Source organism: Rhinolophus sinicus, linkage group LG12 (assembly GCF_036562045.2).
Source record: "Rhinolophus sinicus isolate RSC01 linkage group LG12, ASM3656204v1, whole genome shotgun sequence".
Classification (NCBI taxonomy): domain Eukaryota; kingdom Metazoa; phylum Chordata; class Mammalia; order Chiroptera; family Rhinolophidae; genus Rhinolophus; species Rhinolophus sinicus.
In genome coordinates, this window is record NC_133761.1 from 60,469,325 (window position 1) to 60,496,142 (window position 26,818).

Below are 26,818 nucleotides of genomic sequence, written 5' to 3' on the forward strand. Positions count from 1 at the left end.
CAAAAAACTATTAGAACTGATAAATGAATTCAATAAAGTAGCAGGATACAAAATATTTAGCAATTGGTTGCATTTTTATACACCAATAACGAACTATCAGAAAGAGAAATTAAGAAAACGATTCCATTTATAATTACATCAAAAAGAATGAAATACCTAGGAATACATTTAACCAAGGAGGTTAAAGACCTGTACATGGAAAACTATAAGATATTAAAGAAAGAAACGGAAGAGCACACAAATAAATGGAAGGCTATACTGTGTTCATGGATAGGAATAATTAACATGGTTCAAATGTCCATACTACTAAACACAATCTACAGAATGCATGCAATCCCTATCAAAACACCAATGGCATTTTTCACAGAACTAGAACAAATAATCCTAAAATTTATATGGAACTACAAAAGACAGTGAATAGCCAAAGCAATTGTGAGAAAGAACACAGTTGGAAGTATCATGTTGATTTCAAACTATATACAAGGTTATAGTAATCAAAGTAGCATGGTGCTGCCATATAGACACATGGTACAGACACATAGATCAACAGAATGGAATAGAGAGCCCAGAAATAAACCCTCACCCATGTGGGCAATTAATGTATAACAAAGAGGCAAGATTATAGAATGGGGTAAAGACAGTGTCTTCAATAAATAGTGTTGGGAAAACTGGGCAGATGCATGCAAAAAGAAAAAAAGAAACTAGACCACTTTCTTATGCCATATACAAGAATAAACTCAAAATGGATTAAAGTCTCATGTAATATCTGAGACCATAAAACTCCTAGAAGAAAATATAGGCAGTAAATGTTTTCATATCACTCTTAGCAATATCTTTTTGGATATGTCTTCTCAGGCAAGGGAAAGAAAAGAAAAACATAAATGGGACTACATCAAACTAAAGATTTTGCACAGCAAAGTAAAACATGAAAACGAAAAGACAATATACTGAATGGGAGAAGAAATTCACTAGTGATACATCTGGAAAGGGGTTAATATCCAAAATTTATAAAGAAGCCATACAATCTAACACCAGAAAACAATCTGATTAAAAAAGCGACAGTGGACCTGATTAGACATTTATCCAAAGGAGACATACAGATGACCAACAGACATGAAAACACAGTCAACGTTGCTAATTATCAGGGAAATGCAAATTAAAATCACAATGAGGTATCACCTCACACTTGTTAGAATGGCTATCATCAATAAATTAACAAACAAGTGCTGGCGAGGATGTGGAGAAAAGGGAACCCTTGTGCCTGTTGGTGGGAAAGTAAATTGGTGCAGCCCCAATGGAAAACTTTATGGAGGTTTCCCAAAAATTAAAAATATGTAACTACCTTATGACCCAGCAGTTCCACTTCTAGGTAGCTATCCTAAGAAATCCAAAACACTAATTTGAAAAGATATATGCACCTCTATGTTTATTGCAGCATTTTTTACAATAGCCAACATATGGAAGCAACCAAAGTGTTCTCGGATAGACGAATTGATAAAGAAGTGGTACATATATACAGTGGAATATTATTTGGACATAAAAAAGAATGGCATATTGCCATTTGCAGCAAAATGGATGGACCTAGAGGGTATTATGCTAAGTGAAATAAGTCAGACAAAGACAAATACCATATGACTTCACTTACATGTGCAATTTAAAAAACAAAACAAATGAACAAAACAGAAACAGACTCATAGAGAACAAATTGATGGTTGCAAGATGGGAAGGGGTTGGGGGGTATGAGTAAAAAAAGGGGAAGGAATTAAGAAGCACAAATTGCCAGTTAAAAAAATAGTCACAGCATGTCAAGTACAAAATAGGGAACATATTATGGTGTTAGTGAGTGCTCGACTTATTGGGGTGAACACTTTGTAAGTTATATAAATGTCTAAGTACTGTGTTGTACACCTGAAACTAATATAATATTTTATGGTAGGTGTAATTGAAAAAAAATACCTGGCTAATAACGTTCATATAATAGTTTGTTTTCTGAGCTATCTCTTGTTTTATTTTGACTAGTTGTTACCACCCTCCCAACTTCCACCTCTCTCCTTTTTTCCTATTGGTGCCCCATCCCATATTTCCCCTTTTCTTTGTCTTTAATTGCTCAGATTTAAGTGATTAATATTTTATCATTCTTGGATGATTTCATGTTTTTCCTTAAAAATAGAGGCATTAAATGCATCTGGGCTCATGATTGGTTTCAGAAGTCAAGTTGGGATTTTCAGACTTGGTCTCAGGTGGTAACTGTTAGATTATGAACTAGTGAAATAACTATCATTTAGGTGGAGAATACATTTTAATGCTTCTTATTTAGCCATTAAGTGTCTTTTAAAGATAATGAAAAGGTCAAGTTTTTAACGTTTATTTTCCTGTTTGACATATTCTGATAATTTATGAATTTAGCCATAAATATAAAAGCAACAAATATGTTTCACTTTAGCAAAATTTGGCAAATACAGCTGAAGGGAAAAAGTCAATAGACTGTTAAGTTGAATGATTTCTCAGCCCTATATTTTCAACAGTGTGTTGAAAATGAAAAATGATTTTATAAAGCATTCATAAGCATGGCGTTCTCTTTTTGTTATCATTCAAAGTATTTTAATGCATGTGGGACTTAATATATCTGAAAAAGTTGTCTTACAGTAGTTTGAAAATATACTTATTCAAGTGCTTTTCACATTGTTCCACTTTTTTAAAATAATAAGTTTTAATATAAGCCATTCATTTCCTATTGGAACCAATGTTCTTTTTAAAGATCTGGACATAATCCAAAAAGAATGTCTTCAATTTCACAGTATTATGCTAACCATTAATAACATTACTCAATAAACAGGGCTTCTGTGAATTATATTACAGCCATTTGGCAAACAGACGAAAACGTAAGCCTTGAGAATATGCCAGTTCTTGGCAATTGTCAGTCCTATGAGAAAGTGTTTTTAGCAGAAGTGAAAATGAATGAAGTTGGGAGGAAGCAGTAGAATGGTGAATTCAGAAGCAAGTTCATATACCCGGCCATTCTAGGGAATTTGCTGTGTGAAGCATTCTTTAGTTGTTTATAAAGTTGATGTCACAAAGTGGTGGTCCATAGGTGGGAACGGTATTTAAACAGGTTTTTACTTAATTTTCAACAAGAGTTTTCACTTCTTCCTTTTTTTTTTTCCTTCGACTTCTCTTAATCAGAAAATAGTCCCATAGGATGTGCATATTCCCCCATGACGGCACTGGCCAACTCCAGGTGACGGTTACCTTCTTTGGAGCAGTGTCTCTGGTTTGGTACCATATTCACTACTATCCATAGCCTTTTATCTGCGCGACCTCACTGAGGTTAACTATCTGGGCTTCAGACACATTTGTGCTTGGGAACCTTAAAAAGCAAAAGTTAACAGATTGAAACTTATACTAGTTACTAGAATACATGGTTAGTTATTCTGGGAATAGCAAGACCAACAATCGCTTTCACAGTTCCATTGGTAAAACCTATTTCTTCCATCATTTATAAAATAAAAATAAAAACAAATTAAACTAATAATGGGAAACAACTCAAGACAATCTGTTACCAGAGACGTCTGTGATTCTGATATGACCCTCAAGCCACACTTACTTTTTTTCTGGTACTTACTTTATCTGTTCTAAGAGCTCGAGTGTTGATAGGATGCAGCTCTAAATATTCTATTCCCTCTTGTAATACCTACCACATTGACCTTGGGGAGGCTCCGTGAGTCTCCTCAGAGTTTTTGGCCTAGGAACACATTTTGGTATTGTATTGGCAATGTAAGGCTTTGATTTTAATGTATGATGCACACCGTAGGTAATTATGGTATATTTCATTAATAAAGAATCATTTTAGAGTACTTGTGGCATTTCTTTCCCCTAAATGACTGAAGCAGTGATTCATTAATTTACTGGTTCCATTTTAGGATTAATTTAGGGCAAAAAAAAAAAAATCCCAAAAGACTAGATACTACTCAGTAACTTTCAGGCAGAGTTGCATGTTTCAAAGTAGGTTTCAGGATTACAAGGGCATTGAGCTTACATGAATTGTTTGGTAAGAAACGTACAGTGTTTTTAAGTGATTAATTTTATGGATAACAAGTAATCAGTTACTTGTACATACACTTTAAAATTTAAGTAAATTTTTTATTTTGAAATCATTGTAAATTCATATCCAGTTGAAAGAAATAATACAAAGATATTTCTTGTACCCTTTACCTAATTTGACCCATGGTGACATCTTGTAAAACTAGTGTTTCTTTGCTTTTTAAATCAATTTTATGGAAATATGATTTGCATGCAATAAGATGTATTATTTAAAACATATAGTTTGGTGAGTTTTGGCAAATGCATACCCTTGTGTAATCATGATTCTAATCAGGATATAGATGGTTTCCCTTTTCCCAAACATTCTCACGTATTCCCATACAGTCAAGTCTTCACACAACCCCCTGACCCCAACCCTCAATCTCAGGAAACCACAAATCTGCTTTCTGTCACTATAGTTTGGCCTGTTCTAAAATTTCATATCATGGAGTTATTCAAAACGTGTTATTTCGGTACATAGGCTTCTAAATCCCACACTCTTCTTCCCTTGCTGTTTTTCAGATCATTTCCTACTGCTTGTGCTGGTAGCTTTATGGTCATAAAGTCCCTCTCCGGTTCACCTCCTCAGACAGTACATTATAACTATCAAAAAGTATGTGTTAGGTTCAGAGACATTGAATTGGAAGCTTGGGCGGATACATTATATGTCAATTAACATGGTTGCATAGCTACAATATACGTATTACTAAAGAAAAACAGGTGTTTTTCTTTACCTGTTCTAAGAAGAGTTCAAGGGTTGATAGAATCTAGATTTAAGAAAAGTGTTAGTTGAAACTTGCATCTTAGGATTTTTTTCATTTTCTTTTAACAGCTCCATTCACCTTTCAGAGGCTCTAGGCCAAGAATGATGCAATGATCAGTACCTCTGCCAAGCATTGGCACTTTGTGACTACTTAGCTATTCTTTCATCATTTCGTGACATCATTACCTGCAAGGGTGGCCAAGTGTTCACGGAGCAATTTATTAGTAGCCATGAATACTTCTCTTATTCTTTGGCTCTGATTTGTGACCCTTTTATACTATTTATCATGGCTTTTATGAATTAACTATAATCAAACTATCAGGATGCATTTTTGTTGGTATTATAAATAGCAGAGCCAACTTAAAAACATTTTATAGAATAAGCTTTCCTACCATTCATTCAATAATTTGAATGGTGGAGCATCACACTCTTCCATGCTTATTATGTAAATGAATATTTCCTGTCATTTTGAAGTGTGTGTTCTTTTAGAGCACTGAAGTCTAAAAGTATGAGTCATCATGACTAACTTGTGTCATATTTTTATTACACATCAAGCTTTACCGCTTATGTTTTCTCTTTGCTTACAGAAAGATTTTACTCTAAATGTATTTCATTTCATATTATAATTTTTGTAATGCTAATAAATTCATTTTTATTAACTAGCATTCAGGCAGTTCGTATTATAGATTCTACATTAGATGCACATTTAGTGAGTCAAGGTCAAGAATTTCATTTAATCTTTGACATGTGGTGATGTTATTAATCTTTGAAAAACACTTGCACTAGTGATTTCCATGAGATAGGAATGTGCATAAATGTATTTAAAATGAAAGTTAAAAACATGAATAAGAGGTTAAGAGCATAGGGATATGAGACAGCTTTATAGAAGAAGCAAATGGAGATAATGAAAATATAAAAATAATGAAAAAAATGACATGTAAAGGAAATCATGGTAAAGAATTTTCCAAAGGTGAGGAATGCCATGATTCTTTGCAATCCTAACTAGGCTAAGAAAAATAAATACATACATAGGTAAGATGTAATAAATCTGTTGCTCACAAAAGTGCAAGCGTAGATCCTAAAAGTAGCCAGAATGAAAAAGACAGATGATTTGTAGACATTAATTTATGAGAAATGTTGACATTAGATTTCTCAAGTCACGATGGAAGCCAGAAGGCAGTGGGATAGTACCTCTGAAGTGCAGACAGAAAGAAACCAACAAACCTAGACTATTGTATTTCTATCTAGACTATCAGTTAAAACCAAGGAAGAAAAAAATACATTTTCTGTCTAACAAAAATTTATCACCTTTAACACCAGTAGATTCTCTCTAAAATATTTAAAACCACAATGAGGTATCACCTCACACCTTTCAGAATGTTTATCAATAAATCTACAAACAAATGTTGGCGAGAATGTGGAGAAATGGGAGCCCACTTATAGTCGGTGAGATTGCAAATTGGTGCAGCAAGTATGGAAAACAGTATAGAGTTTCCTCAAAAAATTTAAAAATATAATTATCATATGACCCAGCAATTCAACTTCTGGGTATTTATGCAAAAAAAATCCAAAACAGTAATTTGAAAAAATACCGGGCATGCCAAAATAAATGTGCACAAGTGGACGCTTTGGGCAATGTTGCTCAAGCAATAGTTCACCATAATCAGAAGTGTCTGGACACTGATGGGAACCACTTTGAGCACCTCTTGTCATTGCAGACGTCAGACGTGACTTGTATTCATTTTTTGTTATTGGTATATATTGAGTATTACAATTAATACAGTTTTATCGTTTCTTAAAATATACATATTTTATATATATATATATATATATATATATATATATATATACACACACACACATGCTCTGAATATGCAGCTTTGTTTACAATAGCCAAGATATGGAAGCAACTAAGTGTCCATCAATAGATGGATGGATAAAGAAGTGGTATACTTACATATATACACATACATACATACATACATACACACACACACACACACACACACACACACATAATATATACACACACACAATGCAATATTACTCATCCATAAAAAAAGAATGGAATCTTACCATCTGTGACAACATGGATGGACCTAGAGGGTATTATGTTAAGTGAAATAAGTCAGACAGAGAAAAACATATACCATATGATTTCACTTATATGTGGAATCTACAAAAGACAAGATAAATGAACAAACACAACAGACTCTCATAGATGCAGAGAATAAATTAATGGTTGCCAAATAAAAGGGTGTGGGGATGGGTGAAGAAAGTGAAGGAATTAAGAAGTACAAATTGCCAGTTATAAAAATAGTCGTGGGATATGAAGTACAACATAGAGAATATGATCAATAATATTTTAATAACTATGTATGGTGTCACATTATTATTAGACTTGTCAGTGTGGTCACTTCACAAGGTATATAAATGTCTAATCACCATTGTATGCCTGTAACTAATACTGTATGTCAACTATAGTTGAAATAAAATAAAATGATTTTATATTTGCATAGTAACTACGATGCATCTTTATATTATATTTACTCATTAAGGTCAGAGGGACCCAAAAACTAAAAGAGAATGGATTTTGCTTTTTAATATATGAACCTGTATTTGTATATGTGTGTGTGTGTGTGTGTGTGTGTGTGTGTGTGTGTGTGTGTGACTTTGAAGACTTGCGTGTAGAGAACACTTTAATACAATGAATTCATTTTTTCTTCCTTTATAAAACAGTACAGGTTTGCCTACATAGATGTGTTTTCTATCCTAGGCCATCTTTTCTGGCGTATCATTAGGATTAAATTCTTATGGTTACTATAACAGAGTATTGCTTTGACTTGGCCACTACCTACAAACTTGAACAAACTTTCAGATCCTCCTTCTGGACTCTTGGGGGAACCTGGTGTATCTCACATACCTCTTTTCTATTATATTTAGCATCCTGAACAGGCCCCATTCTTAAAGAGGAAGAGGGAATAAAGAAAAGCAGGGTAGGCCAAGGGAGAAATTAAAAAAAATCAAGCAATGTACAGTATTCAAAATTAATGAATAAGATTCCAGGGCCCTTCGTGCAAATGGTTCTGTCTTATCAACAACTAAACACAGTTAGATGGTCTGCATTCACAAGCCATACTGTTGGGAGCCCCAAGCTTCAAGTACGGAGACTATTGGTCATATCTATAGACAGACAATATATAGAGCTGAAGCAGTTGTCCATAATTGTCTAGTCTTTATTTGTGCAAATGTAGATTTTTGCTTCACACGTTATTAAAACTTATTTTATTGGATGATTTCCCAATCCTCCATTGTATTTTGCCTGTAGTGGTTCAGACAAATCATTGAATGAATTAGAAAGTTTCTAAAAAGAGCCAATACATAGTAATAGTTGAAATGTCAGGCAGGCTATGTATGCTAAGTGTTCATGATTGTTGTGTTACCACCGATATCTGATAAGTGTTGTCCAGCAATATTAGTAGTCATTTAATTTGTGCTATTAATTTCAGCACCTGGAGAGCAGACTGAGTACATATTTTCTGTGGACACTTTAATTATATGAGAATTTCTAGCCAGGGGAAAGATAATTACTGAGAAAGGAGTATATCAGTGAAGGATAAATACATGAGCAATTCTGTCTTTTCAACGGCAAAGCATCGTAATTGTTTTGAATTTGTTAATTGAGATTACATAGTAACCCACAGGTAAAAATCTCCCGGAAAATATTGCATTTACCTTTAAACATTTACTGTTGTTATTCAGTTAAATGCTAGACACATTCCGGTTCAGTCTTGTGACATGTCCTAATGTAAACAGTCTATTAGGTCATTCATTCATGCCTTCATCAAACATATATTAATCATCTACCATGTGCAAAGTACTGAGCAATTTTCTTTCTAGATTCTCTCTGCAGTTGAAGTTTTGCTTCCACCCATGCCCCACACACCTGATCTATCATTGATAATAAATCAGCAAGTTTGTGAAGTTTCTATGTTTATAAAGATGATCTCTCTATCTAGTAGACAAAAGAAATTACATGGAAATGTCATCCTTTGAGTTACAATTGAACTGCTGCATTCAAAGGAAAGAGGAAGCTGTGAAGAGAGCCTGAGGACAATTATTATTATGAGAGATTTAGGCTCTTAAAATTTCCAACATACTAGTCTGGCTTCTACTCATGAGAAGGGGGCAATTTACAGACTTTCAGAGGATCTCTAATTCATTTAGACCATTTGGGAATAGTTGAACAAATTATCTTTTTCTTTTTTTTTTGCTCCGTAAGTGATACTATATAGAAACAGATCACCTACCTTCCTTACATGCCTCTGAATTTTCCAAAACGGGGAAAGGGACAGGCGGGAAGTGACCTCAACATTCCAAGGCCCTCCTGTCAATACCTCGCTCCCTCAGAGATCATTTTCTGTCCCTGGAGACAGTAAAGCACACTGATTAGGAATGAGGGCTCTTTCTATAAATACATGTAAATTGAGTGGCTACTCTGTGTTAGAGCTTCTTCTAGGCACTGAGGGTATGGTAATGAATGAAAAACAACAGACATAGCTGTCCCTGGACATTTTTACATTCTATTTTATACCTTTTGACATTCTAGTGAGTGACTTTAGAAAATTATTAAATTTCTTATTCCTCAGTTTTCTCATCTGTAAGATGAAGGCAATAGCAAATCCTACTTCATAGGTTGTTGAAAAGATTTCGTTCATCTAATAAACAAGAAGCATGTAGACCTGACACCATAACTCTTAGCTATTCTTACTGCATGAATAGCACCACCTAGATAAAGATATTTGTTGGCATGTTGTTATTGAGGGTAGAGAGAGAAATACTTTTCTTTCACTTTTGTTTCTTTGCTAGAACCAGGAATGAAGGAACGGGTTCACTGTAGAAAAGAGTTCTTATTGCATCAACCAGTCATTCATTTATTCACTGATTTATACATTCATTTGTTCATTCTCTTACTCAATAAACATTTATTGAGCAATTGCAATGTTTTATGTATTATGCTGGGGCTTATTAGATGAATGAAATCTAATTCCTGCTTGAAGCTCAGAGTCTAATAAGAGATAAGTAAATGGACTATTATAATATCCTATGATAACTGCAGTGATATAAAATTATAGACAAAATGCTCTTTTCTCTATAAATGCTTAAGAAAATAAGGCAGTGCCCATAGTTGTCCTTTGTGCTTCTAAAATTTTAGCCTATACGGTATGTACTAGACTTAAAAAAAAATACTATTTCATTATTTACCATTATTGGGGAATTAACTACGTCTCGTAAATTTTCCAGATACGATTTTTTTAAATGAATATTTAAAAAATAGTTTAATCTATTTTTGAAATAATTCAAAAACATATTTTTCTTTGTTTTCTTAATTTGTGACTATGGACCACAAATTGTTTTTGATGACTCGTGATCATCATTATGCACTTAAGCTTTCAAAGAACCTTCAGTCCATTGGTTTGTTGAGCTCTTTTGTGATTAGCTTGCTAGAAGATCCCCCTCTCCTCCCAAACCTTCCTGGGAGTTTCATATATCTGGCTAAGAGACGTTTTCTTATTCCTTCCTCCAAAGACACATAATGGGCATTTAAGATTATTGGATAAATGACTGAATAGATGCGGTACTGCTATAGTTAAATTTCTTTAAAATGTCCTCTATGAGAGCTTGTATTTTTTCTATAAATTTGAAGATATTAAGAAATAATTGACCAAGATGGAGACTGATGGGAGGAGAGTTGATAAAAATGTATTTGAACCTGTGGGTTATCTTTTTTTAAAATTAAAAAAAAAATTTAATTTTATTTAATTTGATTTTTTTAACCTTTATAGATACTTTTTTTTTAATATCAGTTTCAGGTGCACAAAACAATGTAATAGTTAGATATTTATCATTTATATCCTTCAGTGACAACCCCCTCCCCCATCCACTACCCCTCTGACATCGCACAGAGCCATTACATTTCCACTGTCTCTATTCCTAATGCTGTACTACGCTTCTTGTAAACACACACACACACACACAAACACACACACACATACACATACACACTTGTAGCTGGCATTCATTATTGTTCAGCTCAGCTTCAGGTGTACAGTGCAGTGATCAGGCATCAACATCATCCCTGAGGTGGTCTCCCTAATGAGAAAAGTGTCCATCAGATACCCTACAAAATCTTTACAACATTATTGATTACATTCCCCAAATTGACATTCATTTCCCCTTGGCAATCTTGTGGTTACTGACTGTGCTTTCTAATCCCTTCACCTTCCCCCTTATCCACCCACCCCCCATCTAGCAACCCTCAGTTTTTTCACTATGTCTCTGAGACTGTTTCTGACTAGTTCATTCATTTATTTTCTTTAGATTCCACACATAAGTGAGATCATATGGTATTTGTTTTTCTCTGTCTGACTTATTTCACTTAACATAATGTTCTCTAGGTCCACCCATATTGTTGCAAATGGTAATTTTTCCTTCTTTATGGCTGTGTAATACTCCATTGTATAAATGTACCACAGTTTCTTACTCCAGTCATCTACCGATGGGCATTTCAGTTATTTCCATGTCTTGGCTATTGTGTATAGTGCTGCAATAAACCTCACTAATCATTAGAGAAATGGAAATAAAAACCACAATGAGATACCACCTGTGGGTTATCTTTGATAGATTGTTTTTGATAGTCTGTAAGAGTAACAAAAGAATACTATTCCATTACAATGATCAGAATAGAGAAACCTCATTCTGTACTATTTGTCGAAAATGTAATAAAATAAATTTCTAGATTCAATAATTATTCTATGATTTTTCTTCCAAATATGTCCAAGTATTTGGCTGCAACTTAGTGGAGTGGGTTAATAGGCTTTAAAAAGCTATCAAAAGGATAGCAGTAAAATGAATAAGTGATAAAGGTCCCTAATCCTAATATAGCCAATGTCTAATCTTATCATTTGAGCATCCAGGGACATATCAGGGGGAATCCAGTTGTTACAGAAGAAACTGAAATATAATTGAAAGTGACAAATGATCAACGGGAGACTGGGAAAACGTTACGTCGAAAATCATCTTGTTCAGAAATTGCATAAAGTATCAGATACAAATATTTCTATATTTTAAATGATACTTTAGAAATCATTGCTACAGTAGAAAAAATGTGAGGATTCAAAGGTTTACTCCTAATGTTCATAACTTACTCAAAATTTATTCATATTTCCTCCATTTCATCATGGTTCTCCTTATCTAAAAGGAGTTGCAAAAAGAAACACAGTTATGAGACCAAAAATACATCAGTTTTATTAATTTTATAATCAAAGGATAGACTACAAAGTCTTCCTTCTCTTTTATCTGTTTTTGTAAACTGCATTCAAAGATAGTAACATAGCATCACCCTTAAGATCAAACACTAAAATGTGTGTCAGTGTGTCATTTAGTTTCATATGTTTTAAACCAAATTTTACAATAGAAATTTAGTCTGTCGCCTCTCAAAATCCTTGCTACTACAAATCTCATTGTTTGCAAATTTTTTATCTTTTCACAATAGTACTCTGTTTATTGGTAATTCATAAACTTTCAGCCTACATTTCGCTCAACAGGAGAATCATTTTCTCTGTAGCATTTTACTGATCTGTGTATAATGTAAAACATGTACATTTTAAAAATTTTCTTTGTAAAAATGTTACATGCAAATCATGTATAATTTTCTTATCACTATCCATGCGATTGCATTTTATTCACCCTCAATTTTTAATATATCAGCAATAAATGCACACTATATAAAAAATAAAATTATAAAAAGTAAAAGTCACCTGTAACTCTACCACCTTTAGATCATCTTGGCAAATATTTTCAGTTTATATCCTTCTTTATTCTAAAGAAATCTATGTCATCTGGTTCTTTCATCTTAAAGTTGTAGCTTCATGTCCATATTCATAGATGAATCTACCTTTATCTGGAAAATAGGGTTCTACTCTACCTATTATTTTTTACTTGGTTTTCAAATTCAAACTGTCTTACGAATACTTTTCTATATATGTTTGTATTGTATTTCCTTGAAAACGTGACATTTTCAAACCGTTCCCCTTTGGGCATTTAACTTGTATCCCTTTCTTCACTATTATTAAAAAACTTTCTTGTGGTGTCTTTGTCTGGTTTTGGTATCAAATTAATGCTGACCTCATAGAACGAGAGGAAACAGTCACTTCAATTTTGTGGGAGAGTTTGAAAAAGATTGGTGTTAATTCTTTAAAATTGACAAACCCTTAGCTAGACTAAGAAATAAATAGAGAGTAAATAAAATTCAAATTAAAAGAAGAGAGATTACAATTGATGCCACAGAAATAAAAAGAATCAAAGAAGAGTATTATGCATAATTATATGACAACAAGCTAGATCAACTTAGAAGAAATTGATTGATTTCTAGAAACACAGAACTTACCACCTCTTTGGGCTGGGGTAGTTCCCCTCGTCTCTTCTCCCACAGCACTCTATTAATACCTTGACCTTGCTCCTGTCACTTTCAATAGAAATAACTAGTTTACTTACATGTATTTTGCAAGAAATCTAAATTACTGACTTTTATACTCCTTGTATCATGCACACAGTAGGAGCTTATTGGACAATTGCTAAGCTGTTAACTGAAAATTCACATGTAATAATGATATTAATATTCAAAGAAAGTCATTCTTGAGGAAATTTAGAGAGGGGACACAATGAGAACAATTAGTAAAAAGGATAATGTTTATGTATAGTCTTCACAATTGGTTGTTATTAGATGATGTGCAATAAAGTATTTACCAATATATAATGAAACTCATTTTGTAAAAGACAGATATGTAGCAATCATTAGAATATTATAAACTATGGGTCTTTGGCAAAAAAAAAAAAAAAATTAAGTGGGGGAAATGACCTTTTTTAATTTCCTCTTACCAGCAATCATTTGTAAATCAAATTTATATTATAGAATCAAAAGTTAGAGATTAGGCATAAGCTTGAAGTCAGACATCTTAGTTCGATATTGGTGTTGCCACTACCTGTGAAAAGTCGCATGAAAAATATACTTTCTATGTACTGGGCACTATATTAAGCGTTTAAATTGGATGATTTCATTGAATCCTGTAGGCTTTCAGTTATCATATCCCACATCTGATTTCTGTTCCTTGATATGCTAGCCCTGTGTTCTTGTGTAATTAATTCTACCTCATTAAGCCTTATTCTTCTCATCTGTAACATGGGGGTAATAATACCTGACTCATACGATTGTGGTAAAGACCATGTACTTGGCAGAGTGTCTGTCACATAGTAAGCCCTCATAAACATTGTCTACTATTTTACTGTTAGGTTGGCACCTGAGTATTGCAGAGGTTAAATAATATGAACGATATCATTAAAGAGTAAACCCTTGAGTCTACTTTACCTCTGTGAATCTCAGTTTCTGTGAATGTCAATGTCTTCATCTCTAAAAGGGAAAACAACTCAGTATCTCAATTATTACTGACTGAAAATAATCTGAGGATAAGTGATAATATTTAAAAAATGCCCAACACAAAGCCTGGCACATATTACACATTCAAAATTTGGAAGTTACAGATAGAGGAGGGGGAAGGAGGAGAAAGAGAGAGGTGAAAACCTAACAGAGGTGTTGATGTCAAGTTCAAGTGAAACCCACAGTGTAGAAGACTGTTCCTATGGAAAATGTTATTTATAATTATTAATGGCAGATTCTGTGAGCATAAATGTAATGGTCCATGGGACTTAGAGGAGCTAGCCTGTAGAGTGGAGCAAGAAGCAATTTATGACAAAAATTTGTTTCCGGTTAATTTTATCAACTGTAGCTGTAACTACAAAGGAGATCTTATCTAACACTTCCCAGGAGCCATCAGATAGCATGAGGATATAAGTATAACTTCTGGTAGCCCTAAGTGGGGGAGATATGTTCCAATTGCATAAAAGGAAGACGAGATGAAAACTCACTTTCTGACTTCCTGGCTTTGGAGGAGAGAAATGAGCTCATTAAATTCTCTTCCCCAGGTCAATTAGCCATGTAATTAATCTCATTCCCAATTTTTAAAAAGCTGTATCCCATTGCAAAACTTTGGCCAAATGCAACATTTTGCTACAAGGCATTGCTTGACATCTATTTCTTACTTCATTTCAAAGTGTTCTTATTGATGACTTTGCTCAACCTATGATGGCATTTTTATTATTCAAGTTACACTCTTCAATAAAAGTTGGTGGAAGTGATGATATGGAAACTGTGGTCTTGTCACACTGATTACAGATGCAGTTTGTCTTCTACAAAGCAAGTGCCGGCTGTGTGAGTTTGGGACGTTGCCTACCTGAGCGAATGGAGCAATTCCAGCAAAAGCTTTTCTTTGATATTACTAGGAAGACAACTTTCTTTTCCTTTACAATTCGGACCTAAAATAAATCTCATTTAAGATTTTACCCTTATTGTCAACCTAAAGGCCATTATCCAAATGACATGCTAAACAAGACTGGACTAAATACTCTCTCAATGCTCCAAAGATACAATCATGACTTCTTTAATGTTTAAAATCAAAGAGGAATTTGCTACTGACCTAATGGAGGAATTTGGGTACTATCAAGTAGTTGTTATTCAAAAAAGACTAGCTTTCCTCTTGTGGACAATTAAGAACCTACAGCTGGTAAGAGTTCCTCTCTTTTTGAAGAAAACATGCAAGTTATCATTCTCAACACTCAAATTGATTTTTTTTAAAGTTGTTATAATCCCAGGCTGCCAAAAGTTTGTAGAAATGACCAATGTGGATACTATCCTAGGGAGGCAATTTTTCTACACCCACTAGGACAACATATGTCTACATTCCAATGGACCCAACAGCTCCACTGGGAATTTAGAAAAGTACAGTTTTAAAACTATATGAGGAAGATTACCAAGAATGAATCATGAAGAAATAGAAAGTGTGAACGGATCTATAACTAATATGCAGAGTGCTCTAATCAGAAACCTTCCAACAAAGAACAGCTCAGGACCAGATGGTTTCTCTGGTGAATTCTTACAAACATTTAACAAGAAAACCACAGTCCAATAACCCTGATGAAGACAGATGTAAAATTCTCAGTAACACATTAGCAAACTGAACCCGATAGCACAATAAATGGAACAAACACCACGACCAGGTAAGATTCATCCCTGGAATTCAAGAATGATTTAACATATACCAAAAATCAATCAGTGTGATATATCACATTAATAGAATAAAGGACAAAAATCACATGAATATCTCAATAGATGCAGAAAAACATTTGACAAAATTTGTCCTCTTTCATGATTAAAAAACTCTCAATGAACTAGGAAGAGAAGGAAAATACCTCAAATAGTAAAGGCCGTATATGACAAACCCACAGCTACCATCATGTTCAACTATGAAAGGTTGAAAGCTTGTCCTTTAACATCAGCAACAAGGCAAGGGTATCCACTCACACCACTTCTTTGGTGCTTTAACCAGAGAAATTGGGCAAGAAAAAAAAAAAAAATCCATGCTGAAAAGAAAGAGGTACAGTTAGCTTTGTTTGTAGACAACGTGCTCTTAAATATAGAAAATCATGAGGAATCCTTTAAAAAATCTCTGAGAACTAATGAATTAATTCAGTAAATTTACAGGATACAAAATCAGTATACGGATATAAAAAAATACTCTAAGAACTAATAAAGAATTCAGTCAAGTTACAGGATACAAAAATCAACATACGAAAAACAGCTGCATTTCTCTACATTAATGACAAACTAAAAAGAAAATTAAGAAAACAACCCCATTTACAATAGGACACAAAGAATAAAATTCTTTGGAATAAACTTAACTAAGGCAGTGAAAGAACTGTACACTGAAAACTACAAAGTGTTGATGAAAGAAATTAAATAAGATGTAAACAAATTGAAAAGCTTCCCTTGTTCACGGATTGGAAGATTTAATATTGTTACAATGATGTCATGCTACCCAAAGCCATCTATAGATTCATTGTAATCTCTATCAAAAGTCCAATAGCATTCTTTGAAGAAATAGACAAAAAAAATCTGAAAATTCATATGGAATCACAAAAGACTGAATAACTAATGCAATCTAAGGAAAAAAAAAAAGAACAAAGATGGAGGCATTCCACTTCCTGGTTTCAAAATATATAACAAAGCAAAAATAATCAAAACAATATGGTATAGGCATATCAAGACAGATACACGATCAAGGAAACAAAATACAAAGGCCAGAAATAAACTAGTGCATATACATTCAACTGATCTTTGACAAAGATATGAAGAATACACAACGAGGCAAGTATAATATCTTCAACAAATGGTACTAGGAAAACTGGATATCCATATGCAAAAAAAATGAAATTTGACCCATACACAAAAATCAACTCAAAATGGATTAAAAGCTTAAATGTACCACCTCAAATGGTGAAAGTCCTAGAATGAAACATAAGGGAAACTTCATGACATTGACTCAGGCAATGACTTAATGGCTATGCAACATATTGAATCACAGACAAGTGGGACTCCACCAAACTAAAAAGCTTTTGCACAAGCAAAGAAACATAAGCAGAGTGAAAAGGTAACCTACAGAATGGGAGAAAATATTTATACATCATGTATTGATAAAGGGTGCATCTCTAAAATATATGAGGAACTCCTACAACTCAGTAGCAAAATAAACTAATAATCCAGTTTTAAATGGGCTAAGTGCTTGAATAGACATGTCTCCAAAGAAGACTTACAAATAGCCAGCATGTATATGAAAAATGATCAATGTCACAAATAATCAGGGAAATGCAAATCAAAACCAAGGTGAGATACCACCTCACACCTGTTACAATGGCTCTTATACAGAAAAACAAAAGACAGAAATGATGAAAATGTGGAGAAACTGATTCCATTGTATATTGTTGGTAGGAATACAAAAGGGTGCAGCCACTATGGAAACCAGTAGGGTGGTCTCACAAAACATTAAACCTAGAACTACCATATGATTCAGTAATCTCACTTCTGGGTATTTATCCAAAACAAGTGAAACCTGGATCTGTTTGATCTGCAAATGCTGTGTGATTCCATTTATATGAGGTATCTAAAATAGTCAAAAATGATAGAAGCAGAGTGCAGGAATAATAGTCAATAATCAACACAGAGAGCAGGAACAATAGCCAAGGGGAGGTCGGAGGGAATAGGAAACTGTAAATGGATTTAATGCTTCAGTAATACACTTGAGTAAGTTCTAGAGATCTACTGTACAATATTGTACCTATTCTTAACAATATTGCATTGTACACTTAAAAGTCTTTTAGGGGGTAAAACAATTTTTTTTTGTCACAATAAGATAAAAAGTAAAATGAAAAACTGAATAAAATATCCTAGTATGCATGATGTATTTTCTTCCGCATAATTTTACTTTTGTATTTTTCTAGAAAATTACGTATAGTGTCAAACTTTTCAAATTTATTAATACAGAATTGGACAAATGCTCTCATAATTATATGTTTGTCTCTACTATTTGGTTTAAAATTTTTCTCCATTGGATTTGACAGAGACATCTTTTTTGTTTTTTAAACTTTAGCTTGTGTGTTCATCAATATCGTTTTTTATATTCTTAGTTATTTTTGTTTTATCCCTGTTAATTCTTCTTTCTGTTTCTCATAGGTTTATTAGGTGTAACATATTCAATTATGGTTTTATTTTTCTTATTCACTATTAGTATTCTTATTTACTATTAGTATTACTCAGGCAATTAACAATATCAGTGACTAACTTACATTGAGTGCTTACAGTGTGACAGGTACTGTGCTAAGAGACTTTCATATCTTCTCATTATTTCTCACAATACTCCATTTATCAGATGAGAAAACTGTTGTTTGAGGTGTTCAATGACACAGGGCTAATGAATGGCAGAGGTGGTATTTGAAACTCAATCTGTGACTGAAAAGTTAATAATCATAGAACTGTAATAAAATTGAAAGGTTAAAAATAATATGAAGGACATAAAAATAAATTAGAAAGTGTAACTTCCGAAAAAACTATACTGAAGTGCAATTCACAATGAACATAAAGCTGACATGGACCTTATGAGAAGAGTATCTAAAATTTTAAGCAAAAACTATTAGAAATACAAGTAGATATTTTTAGACAATAAAATAACTTAGAGATTTTAACATATTTATTTCCTAAAATGTTAATAAATTAAGGTAAAAAATTGGAAGAGTAAATGTATTACAATGCACACTATGAGATTTAGAAATTAGTCAGAATAAATCAATTGAAATAAACATATTTCAATATATATACTTACTGATACTAAAAGCTCCTTTTCCAATATCACAAAATTTACAAATATATATGAGAGAAAACTTGTATAAGTTACAAAAGCCAGGTGATTTAAAGACCACATTCTCTGATCGTAATGCGTAAGATCAGAAATGAATAACAAAGATGTAAACAAATTTAACAACTTTTAAAATACTCTTAAATTACCTTCATAAAAGGGATAAAACTAAGAGCTGACTTCTCAACACAAACAATGAAAGCCAGAAGACAATGTATTGTCATTGCTGAAGTGTTGAAAGCATATAAATGGCAAAACAAAATTCTGTAATCATCAGAAATAGCCTTCAAAATCAAGGATGGAATAAAGACATTTTCTAATTAATACATTTAAGATTTTTTTTTTTTCTAGTAGAGCTACACTTAAAATAGAACTGAAGAAATCCTACAACCAGGAGGAAAATAAGTTGGGGGCTGAGGAGTGCGGGAGGTGATGCAGGAAAGAATATAAAGAAACATGAAAATGAATGGGTGCTTAAATGAGGACCTAGAGTACCAAATGATAAAAATAATGGTTTGTAACATTTAATTGAATAAATTAATTGAATGACAAAAGTAAAACAAAAATTTGAATGGGATTAATGAAGCTAAAGAGTTTGTCACTATCTAACTAAAAAAAAAACTATGTTTACATTTCTCTAAGAAATCAGAAATCAATATTGTCATCTTAAAAAGGTGACAGTTGCGTGAAAATCATGTGGCCAACGTGTGCCATCGATGGAAATCTAGTGACTGGCAGGTTATGTTCGCATGAAAATCGTGGCCGGCACGTGATGATGGCATGAAAATCACGTGGCCAGACTGTGACAGGTGTGAAAATCACATGGCCAGCAAGTGACAATCGCGTGAAAATCGTTTTTTCCCTCTTTAAGATCTTGGCTTCGTCTACGTTGTCTACCAAATAAAAGAGTCTTTAGCGTGGTGGACGAAGACGGTCAGATTATGGTTGCCCCTCGTGGGTTTGAGCTGTGCTGGTCAGTTCACCTGTGGATGCTTTTCAGCGACTACAGTAGGCCCTTGCTATCTGCAGATTTTGCATGGGTGGATTCACAGGTGGAAAACAGTAATGCCCCTTCCAGCTGCAGTTTCCCAGCTGCGGACGTTGCATAGTTTTCCATCCACGGCTGGTTGAATCTGCGCATGCGAAGGGCTGACACAGGTGTGCAAAGATCTGCGCGCCCTTGTGACTGCTCCACGGTCTGGGGTGCCCCTAACCTCCCTCTGTTCAAGGTAAACTGTACTTCCACCTCCACCTTCCCAACCTTCTGTCCTCCCCACCCCCACCCTCCCGCCCCCTCTCTGCTCTGGCCACCGTGAGACCCACGCACTTTCCATCCCCACCACGTCCTCTTCAGCCCCACGCCTGTGAGGCATGTGTGCGGCCTGTCTGACCTCTGCTCTTCTGGCCACCCTACATCTGACCAAGTGATGCCACGTGTTCCTTTTAGAGACAAGTGCAGATACCACTAATTCTGGAAAACGTTGCTGATGCATTCAGTACACTGCAGGCAGTTTATGTTGTAGCATCGCTCTCGCAACTTCTTAAAGACAAGTGCTGCATAGTCTTCATTTCAGTAGTGCCATGTCCTGGGACAGTGTCTCTGTTAGTATTCTAGAGCTGCTACAACAAATGAACACAACCACAGTGGCTTAAAACAACAGAAATTAATTCTCTGACGGTTTCGGAAGCCGGAAGTCTGAAATCAAGGTGTCAGCAGGGCCATGCTTACTCAGAGGCGCTGGAGAGAACCCTTTCTTGCCATTCCCAGCATTTGGTGGTTTATGGTGTTTTTGGCTTATGGTCATATAACACCAGTTTTTACCTTCGTTTTCTCATGGACTTCTCTGTTTCTGTCTGTGTCATCATGTAAGTTGCTAGATTAGGGCCTGCCCTATATCAAGATGATGTCATGTTGAGAGCCCCAGTGAATTACATCTGCAAAGACCCTATTTCCAAATAATGTCACATTCTGAGGTTCTAGGTGGACATGATTGGGGAGGGCACAATTTAAGCCACTGAAGTCTCTAAAAAATAATTCAGTAAATGCTTCTTGAGTATTTGGTGGGAGGAAGGCAGGAGGAATGAAAGGCCTATCCAAAATATGTAAAGCATTCTTTCACTTCATGATAAGGCAACCAATCTGATTTTTAAAACTATCCTTATTTCCTTTTTGAAAATTTTACTTTAAAAACGTTTTAGGTTTACCACAAAATTGAAAGGGAGGCGCAGAGATTTCAAACATACCTTCTGCAACCACACATGCATAGCCTGCCCCGTTACCAACATCACTCATCTCTCACCAGGATGCCTCTCCTTTCCTTTCCTTTCCTCTCCCTCTCCCTCTCCCTCTCCCTCTCCCTCTCCCTCTCCCTCTCCCTCTCCCTCTCCCTCTCCCTCTCCTTTCCTTTCCTTTCCTTTCCTTTCCTTTCCTTTCCTTTCCTTTCCTTTCCTTTCCTTTCCTTTCCTTTCCTTTCCTTTCCTTTCCTTTCCTTTCCTTTCCTTTCCTTTCCTTTCCTTTCCTTTCCTTTCCTTTCCTTTCCTTTCCTTTCCTTTCCTTTCCTTTCCTTTCCTTTCTTTCATCAACAATAAGCCTACATTGATAGGTTTATTGTTATAATCAACCAAAGTCTTGAAGTTTATCTTACAGTTCACTCTTGGTGTTACACATTCTGTAGTATGGAAAAATGTACAATGACTTGTATCCATAATTATAATAGTAGGCACAGTATTTTCACAGCCCTAAAAGTCCCCTGTGCTCTGCCTATTCACCTCTCGCCTCTCACTACTCCCCACTGAAATCCTGGCAACCACTAATCTTTCCACTGTCTTCATAGTCCTGCCTTTTCCAGAATGTCATGTAGTTGGAATCATATATAGCCTTTTCAGGTTGGCTTTTTTTCACTTAGTAATATGCATTTAGTATTCCTAAATGTCTTTTCCTGGCTTGATAGTTCATTTCCTTTTAGCACTGTATAATATTCCATCGTCCGGTTGTACCAAAGTTTGTTTATTCATCACCGACTGAAGGACGTCTTGGTTGCTTCCAGTTTGGCCGTTATGAATAAAGCTGTTATAAACATTCATAAGCAGATTTTTGTGTGCGCATGAGTTTTCAATTCCTTTGGGTAAATACCGAGGAACACGATGGCTGAATCATATGGTAAAGTATGCTTAGTTTTATAAGAAACCGCCAACTGTCTTCCAAAGAGGCTGCACCGTTTTGCATTCCCATCAGTCAGGTATGCGAGTTCATGCCCACATCCTGACTAGCATTAGGTGTTGTCAGTGTCGCAGATTTTGGCATTCTAATAGGTGTGTAGTGATAGTTCATTGTTGTTCTAATTTGTATTTCCCTGACAACATATATTACGGAGAACCTTTTTATACACTTAGTTGCCATCTGTATATTTTCTTTGGTGAGGAGTTTGTTGTGGTCTTTGGTCCATGTTTTAATAAGGTGGTTTGTTTTCTTACTGTTGAGTTTTGAGTATTATTTATACTCGTATATTTTAGAGAAGTGTTTGATCAAATGTGTCTTTTGCAAATATTTTCTCGCTGTCTGTGGCTTATCTTCTCATTTTCTTGATATTACCTTTGCAGAGCAAAAGTTTTTAAATTTTAATGGAGTCCAACTTACCAGCTATTTCTATCATGGATCGTGTCTTTGGTGTTGTACTTAAGAAGGTATCACCATCCCTAAAATAATCTTGGTTTTCTCCTATTTTTCTTCAAGGAGTTTTATTTTGTGTGTGTGTGTTTTACATTTATGTCTATGATCCATTTTGAGTTAATTTTTGTGAAGGCTATCATGTCTGTGTCTAGATTTATTGTTTGTTTGTGCATTTTTGTGGTAGTAGTTGAGCATTTTATATGATTCTGTTTTCCATCCTTTCTTAACATAGCAGTTATACCTCTTTTTTATTAACCTCTTTTAGTAGTTGCCCTAGAGGTTGCAATACATTTATTACTAATCCCAGTCATCCTTCAAATAGCACTATACCAGTGTACAGGTAATATAAGTATCCTCTGATAGCAAGATAATCCTAACTCCTTCCTCCTGTCTCTTGTATTATTATGTAATTCATTTCACTTATATGTAAGCATACATAAGCATTTACATATGCGTAAGTATATACATAAACATATATAATCAAATGCAGTTGTATTATTATTTTGAAAATAATAATCCTTCTTTAGTGCTTTTCCTGTCTTTATCTAGTTCTGAGTTTCTGATCTATATTCTTTTTCTTCTTTCTAAAGAAATTCTTGTTAACATTTCTAACAAGGCAAGTCTATTGGCAACACACTCGCTCACTATTTGTTGGTCTGAGAGAGACTTTATTTCGCCTTTACTTTTGAAACATAATTTTGCCAAATACAGAATTCTAGGTTTTTGTTTTTTTCTCTCAACAGTGTAAATATTTTACTCCATTCTCGTCTTGCTTTCAAGGTTTCTGAGGAGAAGTTGGATGTAATTCTTATCTTTGTTCCTCTATAAGTTAGGCGTTTTCCCCTTTTAGTATTTTTTGTTTGTTTGTTTTTTCTTTATCTTGATTTTCTGTAGTCAAGCTCCTGCAAGTAAATCTCACAAAATTGTGGGGGCCCCTTCACAACTAGACACCCCCCACAGTTTTCAGCTCTCAGGCTTGTGCATGCTGAACCTCCGGCGCATTGTCTATTATAGTTCTGGTTTTTCTACCTCAGCACTGTTTTCCGTGGAGCCCTGTACTTGTGAGTCTCTGCTCCTAGAGCTGAGACTTCCTGTATTTGCCTGTTTCTCTCCAGTCTTCCGGGCAGCCATTTGCCTGTGTCTTCCCCTTTGGATCTAAGAAGAGTTGCTGATTCTGTAGTCTTTTCAGCTTCATCCTTGTTAGATGGTGTGGCAACTTCTAAGCCCTTCACCTGTGGAACTGAGTTTTTAAAGTGTTGACAAGAAAAAAAAAACAAAACAACAAAAAAAAAACCAGGAGAGGTCATAGGCCAATCATAGTTTTTTTTTTTCCCATTGGTTATTAAGACTGTTTTCCATGGCGGCTGCTTACAGTTCCACACTGCCATGCCTACAGTATACTAATTTCTGGTTTGTAAAAACTTATTAAAAATACACTAGTTGCTGGGTTTCACTCTTTGATATTAGCTTTTCAGCTAGTAAAAGTGCCTGCTATGTAAATAAAAATAAAAATGAAAAGCAATCACAGCTTTACATGTACTTAGTGTTCTGATTTTCCTTTATCGTTCCAGTGTGATCGCTGCTTGCCCCTTTATAACGACAAGCCTTTCCGCCAAGGTGATCAATTCCATGCTTTCAGTTGTAAACCTTGTCAATGCAATGGGCATTCCAGCAGCTGCCACTATGACATCTCCGTGGACCCGTTTCCCTCTGAGCACCACAGAGGGGGTGGAGGAGTCTGTGACGATTGTCAGCACAACACAACAGGTAACGAGCAAATAACACAACATAAACAAAGGCTGAATTGGCTTTGGAGGCCCCTGGGCTTCTGTAGACAATGTACGTTATTTTACATTAGGTTATTACATCTCATTTAACAAAAGTGCTTTCATACTGTTACGTTTGAAAACCAAAGCTGGTTCATGAAATCTTCATAATCTCCACTAATTAGATAGTTTGCAGAAATTGTAATCTAGACCTAGATTACATCTTTTCAAACAAGTTTTTTTTTTTTTTAAATTCACAGCATTTGAATAAATTATATTTGGATAACTCAGCAATTATTCGTTTAAATACACACACACACACACACACACACACACACACACACATATATATATATATATATATATATATATATATTCTTAAAATAAGTTTTCTTGTGTGACCCTCATCTTCTATTATGTCTGAATTCTCATGTGGAGATGTTTATATTTATTCTAATTTGGCATGGACTCTGGTAGCCTGGAATGACTCTTTTTAAAAATGTTAGTTAAATGCAGAAGATGATTATCAAAGTCTTGTTCTAAAATCATCCAGCATTTTGGCTAGTCATTGAAAAATAGTATTTTTCTAAAGGACTAGTATATCAAGAGCAGAAGTAGGCAATCTTTGACTTTGTCAAATATAATGGCCCAGGTCTGATGGGTTTAAAAGTGTGCTACTCTGAAGACTGAATGAATTTATTAGATAATTACTGATGACCTAAAATGTCACACAAGAACTTGGCTAGGTGCTGGGAATATAAAGATTAACAAGATAATGAATATTCCTGTCTGTGGACTTACACAGTGGGAAAGGCTCACAATTGAGGGAACAATTACAAAGTTGTGCGATGAGTGCCAAGTGAGGGTAAGTACAGTAGGAGTTAACCAGGTGAAGGAGTGAAAGGAAGGACAGTCGAGGGACGGGGTAAACAAAGGTTTTCAGTAAGAGAAACAGTTGTACAACAGCCCAGAGGAGAGAAAAACATGGCCCCCTCGGAAAAGTGATGGAAGGACAAATGGCTGATGGTAAGAAAGGGTCTTAGGAGTGAAGGCAGGGTCCAGATTGCAGAGGGCTTTATAAACTGTGATAAAGAGTTTGGCTTCTCTCCTAGGGTTAATGAAATGCCACTTAAGGGATTTATACAGGAACGAGATATAATGAATTCTGTGTTTTTGTAAGACTCATCTGGTCATAAAGTGGGAAAGCACCGGCGAGGGTGAGAAGTAGTTTCAGTGAGTAGGATACTGCAGCAGCATCCCAGTGAGGACTGATGCTGGAGGCCATTCACGGTCATGTGGACAGAGAGAAGTGGATCCAAGAGATGTGTAGCGTGGAAAGTGACAGTGTTTTCTGAGCAAGGTGCAGGGTGTAGGGAAGGGAAGGAAGAACGTTGGGTCAAGACTTTTGCCTAACATTGGGTCAGTGTTGGTGTCAACCATTGAGACAGGAAACACAGGTGGATCGACCTTAGCAAGAAGGTGGCCACTTGCATTTTGCATGTATTCACTGTGTCTTTCCAGGAGGCATAGGAGAAACTCTCGTGGGCAGTTGGAAACACAATTCTGCAGCCCCTTTTTTAAGGAAAGCCTTTTGTGACACCTCAGAAAAGATTAGCATCGTCAGTGTACTTTAGTGGCACCTTATGTTTATCACAGTTCATAAATGTATATTCTTGTAATTAATTAAGATCCATCTTACCCATTAGATGACAGGAAAGCTGTGTGAGAAGGGTGTGGTGTGTATTTTACTCACCACTGAATCCTCAGCACTTAGCACAGTATTTGGAACATGGTAATCACCCAATAAATATTCATTGAATGACCGAGGAGATATTTCTAGATTGAAGATACAAAACTGGGAGTCATCAGCATATGTAAATCGAAATATTCTAGAAATACTGTAACTCCATTTAATTTTTAATTAGTCCGTGGCCCATATCCATCAGAATGTGAGTTTTTACTTGATTAAGTTATTTCCATAGTCCTCTACTACTGGGCCAATTTCAGGAATATTTGAACAGAATACATAATGTTTAAAGGGGAAATTAATAACCTCGAGTTGTATTTCTGCTTATTTCAGTGGTCCTATATGCTACTCATATTTACTTTAAAAACTGCCTGTATGTTGGGTTATTTTCCTGTATAAAACCATAAAGGAAAAATTTCTGGTTAGTAAATA

General features: G+C 34.9%; 1 protein-coding gene across 1 annotated transcript in view; it reads left to right on the forward strand.

Moving 5' to 3' along the window:
- Positions 1 to 26,818, forward strand: part of USH2A (usherin) — a 582,349-nt gene that overhangs the window by 65,521 nt on the left and 490,010 nt on the right. Inside the window, exon 9 of the mRNA XM_074316330.1 lies at positions 24,445 to 24,640. Coding sequence (XP_074172431.1) covers positions 24,445 to 24,640 — 196 coding nt within the window. The remainder of the gene's footprint in view (positions 1 to 24,444; positions 24,641 to 26,818) is intronic.